Below are 21,782 nucleotides of genomic sequence, written 5' to 3' on the forward strand. Positions count from 1 at the left end.
GTCATAGCGGACGAAAACATGCGTGTAGGTAAGTTATCGAGTTATTTTTTCGTTTTATTTATCAATTTTCGCGACAAAATTGTTGGAGTAGATCTTACTCTTCAGTTTTGACCAGAAACTCCCAGACAGGACGCTCCATCTGCTCCAACGTTTGCTTCAAGAAGTGGGCCGATGGCAGATCCAACCTGTTCACCACGTTTTCGTCCTTATGATATTTCTTGATGAACGACGCAACTTTCGGCAGGCACTTCTTACTATAAATTTCCCCGTTTATGGCCAGTCCGGAGTGAAAGAAGAGCGGCTTTGACATCCCCTTCTCGCTGATTGTCAGCCACAGCAGCACCTGGTAAACTTGATGTGTCAAATGAACTTTACCTCGGAGCTCACTTTCTACGTGGAGCAAGTAAAATACGAAAAGCCCTGCTGCTGCTAGTCGTTGCCATTTATGTTCGTCAGGTAATTTTCACAGTTTGGCCGGTGGCACCAACCTCCTGACCAAGCGCACGCAGCGATGTAGTCATTTTTCCCTCGGTCTTCCTTTTCAACATCTTTTGGAGCTTCTTATCGCTCAGGACCGTCGGCCATTCGGAACCCGGTTTTCCTCCGATTGTTGTCCAATAGTGCGCACTACCGATATCCGGTGTCCACAAAGTGTCGCACGATATCCGTTTTTGACGCGGCGGGGTACCGTTTTTTTGAATGAAGAAGTTTTACTGTTTTCGTCATCACGGAGAAAATCGAAAAATTTAGTGCATTTTTTTTAACTAAGGCGGACTGAATCTTCACTAACTGTAGTGAAAGTCTCACAAAATACCTTTCTAGGAGAAAGACAAAAAATGCACAAGAAGTTTTCGAAATCGATTTTTTTTAAACAAATTGCTTAGCATTGCATAAAATCTGTTGCTTTATATACTCTCGCCGAACGACATCCATTCCATCCAAGTAGTTGCTCGCACATGTGCGTGGCAATTTTAGGTTTCGAACATAGAAAACATTACATTTTCTTGGTTTTGTCTGATAATTCCGTGTGCGTAAGTACCCACGGGGATATTTTCCGAGTGGGTACTATTACCCATACTACCCACATCAACCGCCGGCCCTGTAGCTTTGAGGCACCTGTTCCCGAAGTCCGATGGAGCTGGAATTTTGACTAATCGTTCGAATTTTCCACAGAACTTTTAAGCTATAAATTTATCTGTAATGAGTAATCTGTAATTTATCTGTAATTAGTTGATAATTGAAAGAAAAAACAAATTTGTTACAAAAGAGAAAATTTTTCGTAATTGCTTCTAAAGTAACAAGAGCATAATATGCGTATATAAACTTTATGTGCAATGCGCCCAGCGGAGACACAAGCAATCGACTTCCTGTAGGTTTTGGATTGTTTGGGGTCACCAATGGAACAGCAAATGGCCTGATCTTAATATATATTCATTTCGAATCAAAAGTTCAAACATGTTACCATAAACAAGGATTACTAAAGTCGATAAAATCGGTTAAGCCGTCTCTCAGGAAACGCGGAAGAACAGTAAGTATTACTTTCACTCATGTCTGCGCAAATACAAAACAGTGATAGAGTAGATTGAAGTCGAATGTTTTATCTACACTCAATCGGTTGGTTCAGCTTAGAAAAAGTTTTTATAATGTTTACTCTATCTTTCTAGGGCAAAAATAAGTAAACGTATAAATATGTATGTGATCTAACCAGACCCCAGAGATTATGTAATATTAAAGGTTATCTAAAAAATAGTGCATTGGATGAACATTCCATTTTGAGTAACAAAATTATCTAATCGCAGAACAGAAAGTAATCACACACGATATATTCTAAAATTCGTTACTAATTCAAACCACGTGTGGGGCAACAACCATTTTCCGATATCAGTAATCGAACATGCAATCGATGTTTGCAACAACAAAAGGCAATGCTGCATAAATTATTCTACTAATCATTGCGCAATTCTAGCCTCATTCAAATATGTGGACATCGTTGTTCAAAGAATATTTTGAGAAAAATCATTAAGCAACAGTGCAAACTTAAAACATTAAAATAACATCATTACAGCCCTGCGACAGCGCACGACGAGTTAGGTGCAAATTACATGCGTAATGGAGCAAGCAATAACATGTGCGACAGCATGCATCACCTTCGGTTGACGCCGCCGCCGTGCGGCTGCTAAGCCCCCTATAGTGAAGGGTGCCAGCAAGCGACGCAGGAAAGAAACTTAAGCATTCCACCGGCTGAGAATTCCGAGCAGCAGCAAGGCATTAGTACGATACTCCCTGTTACGCGGCGGTGTGGAGGATTTACAGATATAGAAACCAAGCTTGTTAGTGGGTAACCGATAAGTAGCACGTATCGAAAAAGGGCAATCCCCAATACTCACCACGTCTTCCTCGTCGTCGTTGTAGTTTACATTGAGCAGCATGAATTTCCAATACTGGACACAATCCGGGATCGCGTAACAGCTGTATTTACCTCGACTTTCGCGAGAATCGACGGTCGAGTAATGTGCACCCGCTGTGTCGCCGTCGTCGTCTTCAGATTCTGGATAGCTGTCGCAAAACTCCAATTCATCGTCTTCCTCGTCCTCTTCCCCGGAAGATGACGCACCGGAGTCTGTCGCCGATGGTACGTCATCTTTCGTCAGACTACGATAGTCGAAAATGTAATCACGCCGGTAATCGTACACTATTCGATTATTTTTTGGCTCTACTGGATTATAGAGAATGCAAACATTCTTGTATCGATCCAGCGGATGTCGTACGTTACGGTTTGGGATTGGCGGGGCTGGTCGGTGTATTCTCCGGTTACTTTTGGAAAAAGAGAAATCATCCACCACCAGCCACTCGTGCTCATCCCGAGGCTTTACGGTCGAATTCCGTTTGATGTATTCATAGATGTGCTCTTGAGGAGATTCGTACACCTGTTCGGCTCCTTCTGTTCGACAGGTCCAAACTCGTTGGTAAATATGTTCATCCAGAGGACCAATCCCACAGTCGGAATGTACTCCGCTAGTGGTACTGCTACAACTTATTTCATTGGACGAATTGCTTTGCAATTCCGGATTGATGAGTTCACCTCTCCGACGCCGGCGCCTCTTGGCGGCCGCCAAGTTAATCATGACTTCGTTAGATTCTAGGAACCGAAAATACTTGTCAATTTCTATCGATTCACGCAGAGTACTGGCTACCGGCTGACATTCGTCGGCCATTATTCTGATGTACGTCCGGTGCTTATTTAACACTAAACTGCGCTGCTGTTGCGCCACTTTTTGAAATGCTGCAACCAGCCAGAACACTTTCAAACGACGTTCGTACGAAATCACAACCCGACACAAACTAATCGCCAGTAAATGTTTTCGTATCAGTAAGCGTTTTTTACTATCGTCTCTCGCTGAGTACTGTTTGCCAGGCGATAGCCGCTCTACCACCGTCCGCGTGCACCCGTGCCCGTATACCTGTGACCGATATGGTCTTATCACGTCATTCACAGCTCCTCCACCCGTATCAGCAACGGTAATGTTTTGGCAAGCGTCGTCGCGCGCCTCTCCCAAATAATGGACGGTATCGAAAACATTCAACAACCCGATGGCACTTTCTTCGGGCTTATCTCCCGCAACGTTCTTCGGCTTCGACTGATCAGTGTTCTCATTTTCAAAAATTGAGTTACGAAAAGAAATTATCACTGGATCACACAACTCCCCTCGTTCCGATTCGCAACGCTGATTGCACCGATTGTTTCTTACATTCTGTCGAAACTCTTCAATCTTATAGCTAATGTCTTGTTCGTTCCCACAGTTGAACCACTTTCTTCCGTTGATAACTGTGCTCCAGCAGCTCACCACACTAACATCATTAAAGGTAACGGACGGAATGCTTTTCACGTGATAAGTCGCCTCAAAATCATCGGCATAATCTTCGGTCTCCACCAGCAATGACATCATCCACTCGCTGACTGCGGGAGGGGTTTGCAGCAGTCCATCGCAGCCGCCCGATTCGGGCCGATTTGGGGCCAGTAAATTTTCGTAAATGGTTTCATTTCTTCTCTCCGGCGTGGAAAAATCGATCAAGTTTTCACTGGCACTTCTCACTTTCAGTCGCTGGCAGCCGCTGTCTTTCGTTTCCGCCGTCGTCGTCGTCGTTGATTGTGGTAGTACTGCACGCGAAACTTCGGCGGTTGACTCCAAAGCAACCGACGACGCCAAATGATCCTCACTTTTGTGCCGCGGCACTCGTTCGGCACCGACACTGCTGGGCTGCTGGGGTGGCTACACGATTATGTTTCGCCGTTCGGGTGGGGGGGAAAACAGAAAATTGTTTATTTATGTACGGTATATATGGCAAAGCTGTAACACCTTGGAAAATGAACCCATTTGTTGATTCGGTTGGTCTGCTGTTTGCGTCGTTTTTTTGTTGCAGCTTTACGGTGTTACGAGTTGATAACGGAATACAACTGCAAATGTTAATTGCGGTGTATACTCGCTATTGAGATTACTGAGGTCATCGTCTATCATAATATTGTCGTGCGGCTGAATGCAAATTGACATTGATGTCCTTGAAAGAGCTTGATTTATTTAGCACTGAGCTTAGCTTATCTAATGATGCACAGTAAGAAATCTTTGTGTCATAAAAATTTTTAAAGAATAAAGAATTGCCTTCATCGCTTATGATAGAAAATTACATAATATTTCACGCAAATTTTAATTGTACATAATTTTCGAACAAAATCGTGGTTTACGTTACTAAAATTTAATCGAGAAAATATTGTACGTGACGTGTAATATTCAATTTTTTTTTGAAGGATCCGAAAAATCATAGTTGGTAGCCCATATTATTGCCCATAAATTTTGAAAGAAATATTTCTTTCTGTAACACGTTTTCGAAAAAACGTGCAGCAGAAGAAACTATGTCGTGAAAGCCAGCAATATTGGAAATGCATCAAACCGTCTTAAGTATTGTGTTCACTGTTAAAGGCTTGAAAAAATAGGAAAAAAAGTAAAACATTGAGGTTAAAACAGTGCTAACAATCAGAACCTCATTGCAATTTATCAAGATATCGCAACAACAAAAAACCATCCTTGCAAAACCAACTTGAAAAATAGAATCAACATATATATCTAAAGCTTATTCAGTGCACATCTCCAAATTTCATGAGGATACTATGGTTTGTATCAAAGATATTGTATTCAAAATTAATTTCAAAAATTTTATTCTGAATCCTTTGAAGCTTTTTCCTCTTTTCGATTTTGTTCAAATCGTGACAGAAAGAAAAATTACTGGTCTGAAATGTACTATATAACCTTCATCTGTGATCTTTAAAAACTTGTTGTGATCGTTAATAAGCCCCAAGTATCTAAGTTTGCAGTCCAATTCAAAAAAAAACTTATTCACCGGGATAACGTGATTATTGTTGTACAAAGAGAGAAAGCTCTAGGCTTATAAGGAAGAATGATCAATCGAGTTTTAGTACATTGGGAGAAATTTTCTACTTTCGTAAGTAAAAAGGAAAAAATATCTAAGCTTCTCTGCTATCGACTGCCAGAATGTAGATTTAGCGGTCTTTAATTTTTGTGCAAAAACGGCTGTTGTTAGGTTTGTAATGCTTTTAAAACTCTTGTAACTTTGACAATTTTCATCCGATTTTAATAGTTTTAGTCCTGAAAGAGTCAGCAAATTAGCTACTTTGAATTTTCTCATTTGCGGAAATCATTTTTTTTTCGAGGATATGTTCTGAAAATTTGGATTTTTATGAATATTTGATAACATTATTCGCTTTCGGAATCGGAACGATGTCCAAAGACCTGAAAACGACCTTATTGGCCACTTCGAATATCAAAATGGCGACTTCAGGTTTCTGGAAAAGAATCATAATGGGCCGAACTAGGCGATTAGCCGCAAAGACCCAAAATCAACTTCAGAAGCCATCTTGAAATGTAAGATGGCGACTTATGATTTTTGGAAAACAGCTAGAATTGACCAAATACCTCATTCAAGTAGTTTCGGAATCAAAATGATGTCCGGAGACCTGAAAACGACTCCTTAGGCCATTTTGAATTCAAAAATGTCGACTTTCGGTTTCAAAAATGAACCGAAAATTACCAAATATCACCCAATAAGAGATTTTCCGTAGTCGGGATGATTCCCAGAGACTGGAAATTACCTGCAGATGCCATTTGAACTTCGAGTTGGCGACTTCCGGTTTCTTGCAAATAGCCAAAATTAACCAAATACCACCTTATATGAGTGCTTTCGGAATCGAGATGATATCCAGAGACCTGAAAGCGACTATAGTGACCATTTTGAATATCAAAATGGCGACTTCCGGTTTCTGGCAAAAAGATGGGTATTTCCGAAATCGGGATGATTACTGGTTGACCGAAAATCAGTTTCACACTCCATTTTGAAATTCAAGGAGGTGGCTTCCGGTTCCTCTGGTATCGTTTTGAGGTCTCTCGGTAGCATTCCGATTTAAAAAACACCCGTGAAACCGGAAGTCGTCATTTTGATATTAAAAATTGCCTCTAGGGTCGTTTCGAGTCTCTGGGCATTCTTTCGATTCCGAAAGTACTCATATAAGGTGGTACAGGTCGAACTCGATCATCCGGAACATCCGAAAAATTTTTATTCCGGATAATCGAATCACAGAAAAAATATTCAAACTCGCGGTTAACGAACATGGAAGAAATATTTCCTTTTCTTATTTAACTTGCATGATGCAGTGGCGTAACCAGAAATTATTTTTGAGGCGAAAAGAGTTAAAATCTTGAGAAGCAAAATAAAAGCAAATTGGCCTCTAATTATTTTCACTTAATTCGAACATGTCCCAAACATGCCGGAAGTGACATGAATGGTGACAAATATGCCAGAAGGGATGGTAAAGGTAAAATTTCGGAATAAATTTTTTCCACTCTCCCAAAACCGGAAATCACCATCTCGAATTTCTAAATGGCGCCTGCAATTGATTTCCAGTCTCTGGGCATCATCCCGGTTCCGGTAATGTCCACATTCGATAGTATTCAGCCAATTTTCATTCTTCTCCAGATACCGTAAATCGCCATTTTGTAATTCAAACGGCCTATGTGGTCGTTCTCAGGTCTCCGGACATCGTTCTGATTCTGAAACTACTTATATGAGGTGGTTTTTAGTCAATATTAGCTATTTTCCAGTAACCTCAAGGCACCATCTCGAGTTTCAAAATGTCGTCTGAAGTTGAATTTCGGTCTCTGGGAAAATCCCGATTCCGGAAATATGCATAATCGATAATTTTCGGACAATTTTGACTTTCTTTCAGATACCAGATACCAGGAAGTGGAATCAAAAATGGCGTCGGGGGTCGTTCAACAGTCTCTAGATATCATCCCGGTTCTGCAAATATCCATATTGCATCCATATATGCCTTTATGCTTACTAAATAGGCCCCGGTTGGATAAGTTCCGAAAGATCCATTTTGAGGGTAAAACCATGAAAATGACTTCTGGAAGTAATTTCATGAACTTAGAATTTTCATTTTTTTATGCTGACAGGTAAGGGAAAGTTGTTCTCCTTGGAGAGCAGCTTGCTTAAGCGTTTGTTCCTCAGGCTAGAGCGGCTCAAACAGCGACTAATCCAGAGCGAACGGCTAAACTATGAAATGCGGTGAAAGACGGCAGCCCCGTCATGAGACTAGGCATGGCAGCCCCAGTAAGACTGCATAGGGGAAAGTAGGCAAAGATGGACACTGCGGGTAAGATGGGCACTTTTTATATTTCACAAACTAGTTTTATGATAGTTGAGTGATGCAAATACCTTCTTTGTAGTGTGTTAATACTTTTGAGATGCATTGTCGGTTTTCAGCAGGCAAACAGTCAAATTTGTAAGTAAAACAAAGAATGTGTTTTTATTCGTTCCCGATGGTAAAGTGTTTAATTAGTCTTTCCTCGGTTTCAAGTTAAAATCCAGAACATTTTCGATGCTCCGATAGAGAGCTACGATCGTTTGAAAAATTTACAGCCAGGTCGGGCAAGATGGACACACTAAGGTAGGGAAAGATGGACACACGGATTTTCCAAGAATTTTTTTTTGTAATATCGGTTGTGTACTACAGATATTTAAAAAGTACACCCGCGAGCGAAACCAGCAGATATTAATCATTAAGCAGTAAGAAAAGGCTATATGGGCCGTGAATTTTTAAAGACTCAAAACACATAAAACTTGGGGGAAGTTCACTAATACCGCAAATAATTATGACAACAAATGATCTTAAGTTTCAATTTGTATGACTACTGCGATCTCAATAGCAATACCTGAGTAATTATTACGGCTAAACCATAGGGTGTCCGTCTTTACCTACTTTCTCCTACTAAAATCAAATGCAAACGTAAAATGACAACGATTAGGAAATTGGCACTTGGAATATTTGGACTCTGCTCGAACCTGCACGAGCGGTAAGCTTGGCCAGAGGGCTACGGAAGGCAAAAGTTGAGGTAGTAGCCATACAAGAGGAGCGTTGGCCCACAACCGGAGAACGTGAATTCCGGGCGGTTAATCCGACCAACGACATAACGATCGACGGCCGGCACTTTTCAGACGTCATAGCTGTGCGGTCCTTTCGAGGGCCAAGCTTCAAGTCGGATCACTATCTCGTGTTCAACGTATTTAAATCGAGATCGGCGATGAAGATACATCTGGACATACAGAGGCTATCAGCGAAAGGAGTTTCTGCAGAGTATACTCGGAAAGTTGATAGACGGATCGGTGAACCAGCTGGAGTGGACCTGAACGAGCAGCGGAAGCATATCCATAATACGGTAAGCGAAACAGTGCGGGTAGTGATAGGCATGACGACGGGAACCACGCGTAGTGGTTGGATCGATGCTGAGTGTCTACAGGTGACGGAAGAGAAGAACCGGGCCTACGGCAACACGTTAGTAGCGGCTAATCGAGTGACACGTCAGATACAGGAGGAATACCGGGAGGTAAAAGCTGCCGAAATGAGGTTCACCACCGTAAGAAACGTGAGCACTACACGACACGAGGAGCTTCTATTGAACGATAAACGGAATCAGGAACCGGACCGTTCCAGTACCTGCCATGTATAATGACAGGGAGGGGAACCTGATTACCGATAAATCGCAGGTGGCCTGGCGTTGGAAGCAACATTTTGAACTGGTGTTGAACGGTTAGTTAGGTAGAAGAGGCGTCGAGGGGAACAGGATAGAAATTGAGGAGGACGGACAAGCTGTGGACCCACCAACATTGGACGAGGTAGAAAATGCTTGCAAAGAGCTGAAGAACCACAAAACCTCTGGGAAGGACGACTTACCGGCCGAACTTTTCAAAGTCGGGAGCGTGTAGTGCAACTTACCAGATTATCCTAAGAATATGGTCTGAGGAACAACTACCTACGGACTGGTTGGAAAGACTCATATGTTCTATCTACAAAAACGGACATAAGCTCGACTGTAATAATTATCGAGGCCTAACCCTCAATTCTGCTTATGAAATTCTCACCCGTATCCTGTTCCAGCGACTGAGGCCGTTGCAGGAAGCGTTTGATAGAGGATAGCAAAGTGGTTTTCGAGCGGGACGATCTACAACGGACCAGATATTCATCTTAATACAGATCCTTGACATGTTCCGAGACCACAACTTGCAGACACATCATCTGTTTATAGACTTTAAGGCGGCGTACGATACAGTGGAACGCAACGAGCTGTGGGAAATTATGCTTGAACATGGTTTTCCAACAAAACTAACTCACATCAAGCGTCAGTCCCAAGTAACAATTATATAGCTACTTGGTTTTCTAACGATTTTATCACAGCAATGAATATCACCAACGATTTTATGGCGGTTAAACCCGTTGCCAAAAATAGCAAGTCGTAATGAACACTGATAGCTGTCAATAAAACTTTAATAAAACTTCCAATAAAACCGGCAAGAGTCAATGTGATTTTGCTTTATTATTGGTTTTATTATTACTATCTATTGCCCCATAAAACCACTCCAGCTTGCTGTCATATAACATAGAAACCAGTTTTATTGCGGTCATTCAAATGCCCAGTTTTAACCTGTCAAACTTGTAAACAAATATATGCAGGCAATGATATACATAAAGGTGAGACAAAAGCGGCTGAGTTGGTTTAGTGTGATGCAGAATTCTGTCGCAGTCTCCGTAAGATGTGTGTAAATGCAGGTAGGGGCAAGACACTATTGATATATTTCGAAATATATTCAATATTCAATTAAACTAAGTATGTATCGTTGCATTTTTCGTGCACCTCTCTATTTATATCAAAGTTTGTTGATTCCTCATTATCGTCGGTGTGATGTCAAATTTTTCATAAAAATAAAGTTGTCTAGGCCCCAGGGATTTACCATATTTTTCTCTATTTTTTTAATAATACAGGCATCCAACCTTTGCCGCACCTTACAACATATATATCATTGAACTAGGCTTATTGCGGCTACGATGAATGCCAACTAATTACCAACCGCGCCATATTGATATTTTTGAAACTTTTAATAATCTTGAAACGAAAACCGAATCGTCGTCTGACTAACAAATAAATTGAATATCCTAAGTTGATTTTGCTCTATCTCTGTATTGAAGAACACGGCTAGATTTTTTTCCTGAAAAACTGAGCTGAAACAATCCAATTCATTTTTGCTAACAATGAGATCATTTTTGTAAGCCCGTACTATTTCGATGGCGCATAAATTTTAAGCGCCTATGATCTCAAAATGCACGACAAAATTTCATGCGCATATGCTTGAGAGCTACAAAACCTACCAAAAACCCCTCCTTATTCCTTATCTTTCTACAATATCACCATCAAATAAAATCGCTTGCACGATGATAACCAACACAGGTAAAACATTTCTCCCGCGGCGAGGGATTCCCTTATTGAAAAAAGTGGCGTGATGTTCTGGTGTGTGTGCAGGAACGGCACAACAAATCAACTTATTACGGTTGCTGTCAAGCAATGAAAAGTTGATTTGGACTTATTGTGGCAAGTAGCAGAGCGCAATAATGCAACCAAACTTATTGCGCTCTTAAAGAGGTAATGCCAGCTGCTTATAGTATGCGGTCCTCTTTCCATGTGGTTTCAAAGTAGTTTTATTGCCATTCTTATAATTAATTCAATAAGCTTGGCAAGGGTGGGCCACCTGGCTGTAAAGCAAACCTATAGCGGTTTACAGGAGGTTCTTATAGTATTTTTAGTTTTAACAGCAATTTTGCGAAATTGGTCATGAAAACCGCTAAAAGAATGCAATACGACTTAAATTGTTACTTGGGTACAGCGTGCGAATTTTCGAACGCGGGCTCTCGAACTGGCTGTTCAACATAGCTTCAAAAGGTGGAATACGAAAGGCAGGTGGGCAGAGGAGCGGCACCATCATCACGAAGTCCCACATGTTTCTAGACTTCTAGATCCGGACGACATTAATATAATTGGTGTCAACCGTAGAGCAGTTAAGGAGGCCTCCACGGCTCTCAAAAGGGAAGCTAAGAGAATTGGACTCACCATAAACACTGCCTAAACGAAGTACATGGTGGCTGGCAGAGAGCGTGGTAGTTCTGCTGGTTTTGGGGCTGCTGTGGAGTTGGATGGGGATACTTTCGAAGTGGTCGACGAATCTGTTCATCTTGGTACTTTCGTGACGTGTGACAACGAACTGAGCCGCGAGGCGAAGAATCGAATTGCGGCAGTGAATAGGACTTATTACGGATTGCGTACCCAGTTTAGGTCTCGTAGCCTACAGATCCGTACGAAATTTGCGCTCTATAAGACTTTGTACCTGTACCTTTGGGCTTCAAATGGTGAGTCGACAACTTGGAAGGAGCGTCAAACATAGCTCCGGTCCTCACAAGTTCCTATCTCACGTCTCCACGAGTCATGTGATACAATAGACTCCCCGTTAAAACATGGACACAACTGGTTGGACACAACTGCCTGGGCAATGTTGTCATCCGACAATAGCTAAGTGAGAAGGTGCGACGCGATCGTTGGCGCGGTAACCATATCTCGGCGGTAGAGAAAATGCTTCGCCAACCCGAGTGTCTGTTCACCAAGATGGTGCGGCTCAAAACAGCGTCTGTTCTCCATGTTAGGAGCGGCTGATCAACGTCCTGGTGTCAGCGTGGGACTCTAATCAGAGCTGACACAATGGCCCTTCGGCGAGACAGGGGGTTGGGGAAGGCCCAACAAGCCGCCCCGAAAAACACCAAACATTGCATATATCGAAGAAGTTAATACGGATCGGAACAATCGGCACAGACCTAGGCGACGGAATAAGGACTACGATTGGTAATTCGGTACATGGAACTGCAGATCGTTAGGCTTTCACGGCTGCGACAGGATCATATATGATGAACTAAATCCGCGCAACTTCGAAATCGTAGCACTGCAGGAACTTTGCTGGTCGGGACGAGTGCAAACAGTTAATGGAAGAGCAGAATGCAGCACGAGCGAGAATGCTGCAACACCAAACGAGGGCGAACGTGGAGCGCTACCGACGCGCACGGAACAGGCAAAACTCGGTCTTACGGAAAAAGAAGCGCCAGGAGTAAGATCGAGATCGCGAGGATCGGATCGCGATGGAGGAACTGTACCGTGCGAAAGACACACGAAAGTTCTACGAGAAGCTGAACTGTTCCCGCAAAGGCTATGTGCCACAAGCCGACATGTGCAGGGACCTGGGCGGCAACCTTCTCACGAGCAAGTGTGAGGTGATTGACAGGTGGAAGCAGTAATACGATGAGCACCTTAATGGCGATGTAGCAGAGGACGACGACGGAGTGGTAGTAGATCTCGGTGTACGCGCAGATGACGACAGAACCCCAGCCCCTGATCTCCAGGAGGTTAGAGAGGAGATTGGCCGGCTGAAAAACAATAAAGCCGCTGGAGCTGACCACCTCCCCAGCGAGCTGTTAAAACACGGTGGTGAATCACTGGCTAAGCGCTACACTGGGTTATTGCCAAGATTTGGGAGGAGGAGGTAGTACTGGAGGATTGGATGGAGGTTACAGTGTGCCCCATCTACAAAAAAGGCGACAAGTTGGATTGCTGCAACTACCGTGCAATCACGTTGCTGAACGCCGCCTACAAATCAAAATCTCTCTCAAATCTCTCAAATTCTGTGTCGTCGACTATCACCGTTTGCAAGGGAGTTCGTGGGGCAATACTAAGCGGGATTTATGGGTGCCCGCGCCACCACGGACCAAATATTCGCGGTACGGCAGGTCCTACAGAATCGATTTCCAGCAGTCGGCATTCACCTCTTGACCGATTTTGTAGATAACTTCAGCGTCAGAAACAAACGTTGAAAGTTACTGTTTTTATATTCAGAAGCAATAGTCACCACGATATGTGAAATTTTCTCCTTTTAAAAAACAATTTAACTTTGAATTGATGTATTATTAATAACTTCCATTTCACCTTCTTCTTGCTGGGGAAAAATATTAAATAAAATTTCCCTGTAAGCGCTGGAAGTATCAGAGAGAAATCTCCTTCTATCTCTACGCTTTTCTGATCGACACATCTCTAATAGTATTAAAAAAATATTATTTGTGATGGATCACACAAAAAACCTAAATTAATCCACCTAGCGGTGAGACCCAGCCTTTCTCCTTTGAACTTATAATTTGTTAAAATAGATTTACTCCAACACTTAAAAAATACACCTTGATTATTTCTCCTGGATTTGTTAATCATTCTAAACAACAAATTTTTGGTAGCCAACAGCACAACTATACCGACTTAAAATTTAACATATCATCGGCTTCGTGCAACACTGGCACAACTCAAAATTTTGCCTTTTTGAGTTTTTGATGGCAAACGATGCCAAATACTGTATGCCAAAGTTTCATCACACGAAATCCCATTTCGAAAATCACAAAAATTCCAGAGTTATGAGTAGAAGTGCCTTTGCTGCACAAATCGAAATACCTCCATAAAGTTAGTAAAAATAAGGTTTTAACTTGAACAACTTGAGCACGTAATATGTGTATAATAGACCCAAAAGTGTTAAATAAGGATTGGTAATCTTAAACTTCAATGTTTTCTTGAAAAGCGAAAAATAAATTCTTGACGCAAATTTTCAAACGCGTTTATCTCGAAACTACGTTTTTTGAGTTGTGCCAGTGTTGCACGAAACCGACGATATGAATATAAATTAACACATATACATGCAAATAACATAAAATTCTTTCAACTATATGATGCGATTTTGTTTTTGATTGTGGTATAATCGATTTGTACTCATATACTGCCTATAAATATTCAGATTCTTTAAGTCAACGTTAGTCAGTAGATTTCAAATAATGTATGATTGAATGTTGTGAAATTAAAATTCTTTAACGCAGTTGATATTACTGATCGTTTCTGAGAGGCATCCAATGAATGGCCAATTACCAATCAATACGGGTTCTTGAAACCTGGATTATACCCAGTGGCCAGAATCCAACCTAAAACCCAATTTTCAATCCAGATGACCACTTCTGGTTGCCTGATAATCATAAAATTATAAAATCCATCATAAAATTGTCGAACTGCCTAATCTGGGTATTTCTATGGCGACAGTTTCCATTCAACAGCCTAAAGTGACAAATTTCATCCAATACGATTTGGGGAAGCGGTATGATACCCTGAGGCCAGAAATCATCGTCAGACGCCATTTTTAATTTCTAGACAGTACCTTCCGGTTTCTGGAAACTAGTCTAAAAGGGACAAACATTACCCAATGTGAGTTTTTCAGTACCCGGGATGATGCTCAGAGACCTGGAATCAACTCCATACTTCATTTTGAAATCCGAATTTGCGACACCTGTTTTCTTTAAATAAGTTGTTTAATCTTTGAAAGAAGAGATTTTTAATATTTTACAATTCAACACATAATGGATAAAATAAAAGTCCGATTACACTGGTCAACACAAGTGTCGCCCCGAAGGTCAAACTAAGAAAAAATGAAAAATTATAGCTTTTCCTGTGAATTTTTTTTTTCTAGGGCAACTATTATGAGCCCAAAAGCAGCATTTTTTTCGAGTTTGTCAACAAGTGTTTAATCAAATAAAATGGGTACCAATAAAACAACTAAACCTTCAATTTAAAACTAAGATTGTTGAAATCAGTGATGCCATCTTTGGCAAAACGAGTGAATTTGATAAAGTTTTCCGAACACGTTTCTTTTCATAACCTTCGAACTACATGTTCAATCATAAAATCCGTTATTTAGGGGTTTTAAAGACAGCCCGTTCATATGATACCTATTTTGTTCAAATCGTTTGTGTAGTTTCTGAGATAATGAAGTTTCATAACTTTTACATTTTGATACATAACAGACAAAGTTATAGTCCGATTATAATAAAATCAATAGTGTTTTATCAGGCAACTATACCTTTCTATTGCAACTTATTTTGTGAAAATCGGTCCATCCATCTCTGAGAAAAGTGGGTGAGTTCAAAAAGTCTTAGAAACATGTTTCTTGTCATAGCCTGATTTCACATTATTATACATAACGGACAAAGGTAAAGTCCAATAACAATAAAATTCAATTGGGTCTTATGGGGCAACAAGACTTTCCATATGACACTAATTTTGTGAAAATCGGTCCAGCCATCTCTGAGAAAAGTGAGTGAGTTTAAACAGTGTTTGAAACACGTTTCTTTGCATTACTTTTGAACTACATGTCCAATCATTGAAAAATTATTTCACAAATGGTTCAAAAAACAAGCCCGTTCTTTTGATACCTATTTTGTTCAAATCCGTTTTGTAGTTTCTGAGATAATGAAGTTTTGTGATTTTCACATTTTGATACATAACCTCGAAACCAAAAATCCGATTACAATAAAATTCAATAGGGTCTTATGGGGCAACTAGACCCTTCACTTGCAATTAGTTTCATGAAAATCGGTCCAGCCATCTCTGAGAAAATCGAGTGAGATTGGGAGACCGTTACATACACACACACATAAACACACACACACACACACACACACACACACACACACACACACACCTACAGAAAATGCTCAGCTCGTCGAACTAAGTCGATTGATATACGAGATTCGACCCTTTGGAGCACTTTTATACCTTGGGTCAGTGATTGCTATACCTTTCTAGGAGAAAGGCAAAAAAAAATGTTAATTTATTACAAACAAACCTCCTGTTAAACTTTTAACAGACAAAAAATAGCCGAAAATGGTGCAAAAAAAATATCTAAAAACGTAACCATGAAGAAGGTGTTTTGATTTTGAGCGCTTATATCTCAGTTATTTCATAACAGAATTAGGAGTTTCAAATATCGATCGATCAGAAATAAGAAGAATCTCGATTCTTGAAACAAAATTAATCGATCACATTTCACCACCCTCTCTAACATTGGATAAGGTTGCTTCTGCTTAAAAAATTTCCGCTGTCAGCACGTAAAAAAATTCCGCGTTAGGTCCGAAATCCGCAGAACAAACGGCGTAAGTTTCGAGATCTACGTGAAAATTATTTGCTAAAGGTTCTTGATCATTTCTTCTGAATACTTTCGAAAAACACTCAATAACAGTGTTATTTTTAGCTACAAAACGATCAAGACAAAATATAAAACATTAATAATTAAAATATAAAAAGTTAAATTAGTGAATATTCAATAATTGGATTAAGTAAACTTATCGGACACTCTAAATAAATTATTTGAAAATTGAAAACATGCCGCGTAAAAACAACTTTTCTGGGAAATCTGCGTAAAAAACCGCATAAACTCTGAAATCCGGCCTAAAATACAGTAATGCGAATTTCACATGCAAAAAGTTTTGAGCACATGATTTTGTAGTTTTTGATTTATAATTTCTGAACGAAATCTGGATACATGAAACGGTTCAGGCTGAGAATCGCCTCCAAATTTACCTCTTTCAAAAATAAAGAAAAATAGTGCTTTTGAATATATTGGAATATAAAAAAAATCCCGCTAAAGCAGTTATGATATGCTGGCATACAATTAAAAGTCAACGTCCTCTGGTATAATTTCTATTAGAAAAGTGTGCACTAAAACTCAATTGATAATTTTTCCTCGTTAAACTAGGGCTACTTTCCTCAAGGCAAACAATAATCACGTTGTCAAGATGAATGGGGTTATTTTAAGTTGGTCTGACAAGGTTAAGTAATGGGGACTGATTTACGATAAAAAACGATGGTAGCGCGATCTTTCGCGCTAAATTCTCGGAAAAGTTGGTTGACCTTTCAATTCACTTACTGATTTTTATTTTATTTAATGGGTGGATTTTTTTTGTTATAATATTCAAATATCTTTTGTTATATATTCACTCAGCATTTCAAAAATCTGTTGAAATTTCTGACTGGGAATGAATTTTCTGCAGCATTTTATGACATCAACACTTTCATAAACTTCTAATAACTTTTCTGAGGTCATTGCCACTCTAAAAAAAAAAAACATTACCACTCGAACGAATAAACAGTATTTTTTATTTTATCTGGAAGGAATTTAAAACCAAATAATTGACTTTGATCTCAGCGAATCAGATTCAGTCATGATTTGAATATTATAAAAAGCACAGCTTTAAAATAAAATATTCAAGCCGCTATTTCAGAATCATGACCCAAGCTAACTTGCAACATACTTCGCATTGTTTGCTTTTCTTTGTACAACAGACGCACTGACCAATCATAATCAACAAATAGGCACACAGCAGGGAATGATTCACATGCAACAATGGGGAGATACTTTACCGAGCTCGCCGTCACAGCGACAATCAGTTCCGACGAGCGGGCGTCATTACGCATCCGACAGATCTCGCCGAGGTCGAATGATTTGTTGGTGCGAAACACATCCTCGAAACCGTTCACGTTGTGCACAATGTCACTCTTGCACAGCTTCCGCTTGCCGTGGATCGTCCCGGTCGCTGCAATGCTTCCACTACCACCAAACCGGACTGGTTTCGTCCAAAAATTACCGAAAAATTCCTGGAACTTGGCACTGTACTTATTGGCTTTCTTTGTCCGATCCGCTTCGATTTCGTCTTCTACCGCACAGAAGGCACATTTATCCGCACTGTACAGCCTACCGCAATCTTCGCAAATATTCTCATAAATATTCTCCTCGCATCTTCTCAGTTTCCCATAACCACAACCACCGTTCAAAATTTGCGGCTGAATATTCGCGACATTCTCGTAGATAATATTCGGGATCCAGCAATCTTCGATGCAGGCTTGAACACGATCGCGATCGCCGTCGTTTCGAGCGAGTAAACGTTCACTACTGCCGTGGCCAGCGCTACAAACGCTGCTGCGGAGCCGATACCACTTGCCTTCGCTGTCGTCATCACTGCGATTATCATTATCATCTTCATGATCATCAAGACTAGCACAACCGTCATCTCGGTGAGTGTGTTCGCTGCTGTCTACCGTCAGCGCATGCAATTTGCCACTTTCCAAGCCGAGCTCCAGTGGCTGTGATTGTTGAGCTAGCAACGATGACGTCGATCCTGCTGGCAGCGGCGATTCCGAGGATTGTCTGCTGAAGCTCAGAATGCTACCACCACTTACCGACGGCAGCAAATGACTCGCCGGTTCGGAATTTGTTGACATCATTAGAATGTTTTTGATCGGATTCTCTTTTGCTGTCACGTTCTGCACTATCGCGCACTTTTATTCGCGCACTAGTTGCCTGCGTCCAGGGAGCTACCGAATGATCACTCGAACACGGTTTTATGGCCGATTGTTTCAACTATTGAGAATACAGTTTGCCCCGGGTAGTGTGGCACCTTCGAATTAACAGTTACGTTTTACGATTAGATATTAATCTCTGTTGTTTTTATTGATAGTTTTCAGTATAAAGTCATGAATTTATATGACCAAGCAGTTCTTTATCATAATCACACATTTTTAAAATTAAATACTGATATCTATTTAAACTAGATTATGCATTTCATGCCGCTTGTGTTATTTAAATAAATTTTCAGGCTTAAATGCGCGATAAAAGCCACTCGTAATTTACTTAAAAAACTCGAATCGAAGTAAAATGAAATAAAAATAATGGCTGACGATACCCTAAATTTATCTGGATTTAATTGATTTATAGATCAGAAATTTTTAGGCTCATGCAGTTTTATGAAAATCATTGATTCCACGAGCTCGTGTATGATCCAAAACATTTAGCTCTGTAAAAACTTCTCCTCTCGTGTGAAAAAGCTAAAATGTAATGGCTTTCAAAACAATCAAAAAGTTAAAAAAGTAATTCATAGACTCAAAAAAAAAATGACAGTATTCAGATTAGTTTATAACAAACCTAACATAAATATATGACTCCTCAACCAGTTTGTTTCGTTTTCAGGCCATTATCCATGATAATAATTGCAATTTTCTGACAGCGCAAATGCAAATTTAGATTATACCTGGGAGTAACTGACAATCACGTGAACAATGGGATTTCTTGATGATTAAATGCACAACAGTCATCACCATTTATTTAATTCAACCAACGAATGATAATGCCCTCTCCGCACGGCATCGTGAGTCAATCGTTGCGTTAACCGGTCAAATAAAAGCGAGCCTTTCAGAACCGAAACACACCGCTGAACGCATTTGCAATTTAATATGGAAAGTAATTGCTAGCTACGAATTAATCCACAAACCCATAACCGCATGGTGAAAAGGGTTATTATTTTAGATATTAGTTGCTGGTTCACAATTGCAAACCAGAGGGCATTGCTGCAAGAAAAAACTAATTTGTCTGTTTCACTTTCAGCTGTTATTTTTTTTTTTTTTGCACACAATTTTATTCGCGTTATGAGCGAAAAAGAATACAAATGCTGCTGTTGGGTAGCAACGCGTGCAGATGAGAGTGAAAGCAGCAACTGAATTTCCCATCACTGTGATGGTAGCAAGTGCAAAAATATTCATTTTTGATGTTTTCCAATATGGGTTCCAGAATCAACGCTGTCAAAGTGTCATCTAAATTCATGACACTCATGATTGATAAATCAATTGAAAATAATGAACCACTGCTCGGTTGGAAGTACAGCTCCATCGTGTACACTGTGAAAAGATGAAAGCCAAAAATGCAAAATAAAAAAGCGGTGAGACGCCGAAGACGTAATTCAAGTCTCCGGTGCTTTTCCTCGCATCCACAACGGCTATCATTCATGGTGCAGTTTACAAAACTAATTACGGCATGATACAAACGGCAACGAAAGTAAAAGCGATGCCTCGTCGTGAATGAAGATCTGACTGATGTGTGTACATAATTGTTTCCCCGGCCTAACTTCGAGCAAAGTTGAACGTAACCAGTGCACTTACTGTTGCATCCACACATCCAGCAAGTGTGGGTGGGGAGGGGGGTGAAAATTTCATTGTTGGAATCCGACGGTGAGGAACGTACACTAGCGATAGGCGGCACACTGCTCCAAAGGGCTGAGTTAGATATGCGGCACAACAAAACGGCCGGCGATGGTAAACGTTAGATACCGGGTATGAATAACTGAGATTTTTTCTAAGAACGTACAATTATACGAAAAGCTAAGAAAACAGTTAACTTGTTTTGCGCTTAGTTGATCAATGTGGAAAATTGCTTTCTGCAGGACGTTTGAAACAAATTAACAAGGTTTTAACACTGAGTTTAGTTGATCTTCTTTCAAAATATTTTGTTCTGCAAATTTAGTTAATTGTGTTTCCTTAGTAGTAATTTTTGACTATTTTTTCCAGCAACGTTTTTTGGCAATTAATCCGATTTAGGGCATGATAAATTATACAGAGTTTATCTTTAGCAACTTTGAAGGTAAATTTAGTAGAGTATGGTGAATTTAGTAGAGTATGGTCAAATTTTTATGGGTGGTAATCAAAAAAATCAGAAGGTTTTAGGTCCCCTGTGCGGTTGCAATTTTAGCATCGAGTGGAAAATTTACCTAATTTTAGGTACTTTTGATAGAGAATGTATAAAGGAAAATTACCCGCATGTGGACACTCCCGCAAAAGCAGTTCTCACCACTTAGGCTGAATATCGTTCACGTAAATTTGTCTAAATAGTTCGTTTTTTCGTTTGTGAACGATATTGTCGCGATAATTTTTTGGCCGGAATTTCCCTCTAGCTGTGGAAGAGTGGTGTATTTAGTGCTGACTTCGACGTCTCGGAGGGTTTGTTTTGGTCAGCAACAGAGGCAGCCAGAGAATTTTTGAGCTTAGCCTCGACCTCGGTAAATGACACTCGTTTTTAACTATTGTATTTTTACAGTTTGTGTCGTGTAAAAGCGAAGTTTGTTCCTCTTAATAAACCTCTGAGCAAACCACAGCCAGAATTGTTATTGTCTCTGAACCGTAAACATTTGTCACTGGCTACGTGAAGTCATTATGACATATTAGGCGTTTTCATCTCCATTCATTGTTTTGAAGTAACGGCAGCATGAACAAACAACTTTGAGAAATGGCTTAGAGGACAATTTTGCAATTAATAAGAAGTGAAATGTTAAAGGCATAATACATTTAAAATGAATCAACTTTTTCGAAAACGCGATAATTCTGTCTCATAGCTGGGTCCTGGCAAAGAATGCGACCCCCTACTTGTAAAAGAGGGAGGATCATGTGTGACAAATTGTTGTTGTATCTTTAAGTGTCGCTTTCACTCTTGATATCTAACCATGATGCATTTATGCATCATTTAACTATAGTTATCACTGTAGTTGTGTTCATGTTCACCCCAATTCGATGATATTGTGCATAACCAGAGGTATACACGAATCTAATCCGATTTCAAACAGAAAAGTTCAGCACGTTCTGCTAACAGTGCTGATCCGTTTT

At 40.3% G+C, this 21,782-nt stretch overlaps 1 protein-coding gene across 3 annotated transcripts in view; it reads right to left on the reverse strand.

Moving 5' to 3' along the window:
- The window catches only part of LOC129732254 (uncharacterized), a 38,554-nt gene that overhangs the window by 9,428 nt on the left and 7,344 nt on the right, over positions 1 to 21,782 (reverse strand). For 2 of the 3 annotated variants that reach the window (XM_055692961.1, XM_055692966.1), the window contains exons 2-3: positions 17,721 to 18,754; positions 2,388 to 4,271 (exon numbers count right to left, since the gene is read on the reverse strand). In XM_055692961.1, coding sequence (XP_055548936.1) covers positions 2,388 to 4,271; positions 17,721 to 18,581 — 2,745 coding nt within the window. In that variant the 5' untranslated portion in view covers positions 18,582 to 18,754. The remainder of the gene's footprint in view (positions 1 to 2,387; positions 4,272 to 17,720; positions 18,755 to 21,782) is intronic. The other variant, XM_055692976.1, reaches the window with a different exon arrangement.

This window comes from Wyeomyia smithii, chromosome 1, assembly GCF_029784165.1.
Source record: "Wyeomyia smithii strain HCP4-BCI-WySm-NY-G18 chromosome 1, ASM2978416v1, whole genome shotgun sequence".
In the NCBI taxonomy this organism is placed as follows: Eukaryota; Metazoa; Arthropoda; class Insecta; order Diptera; family Culicidae; genus Wyeomyia; species Wyeomyia smithii.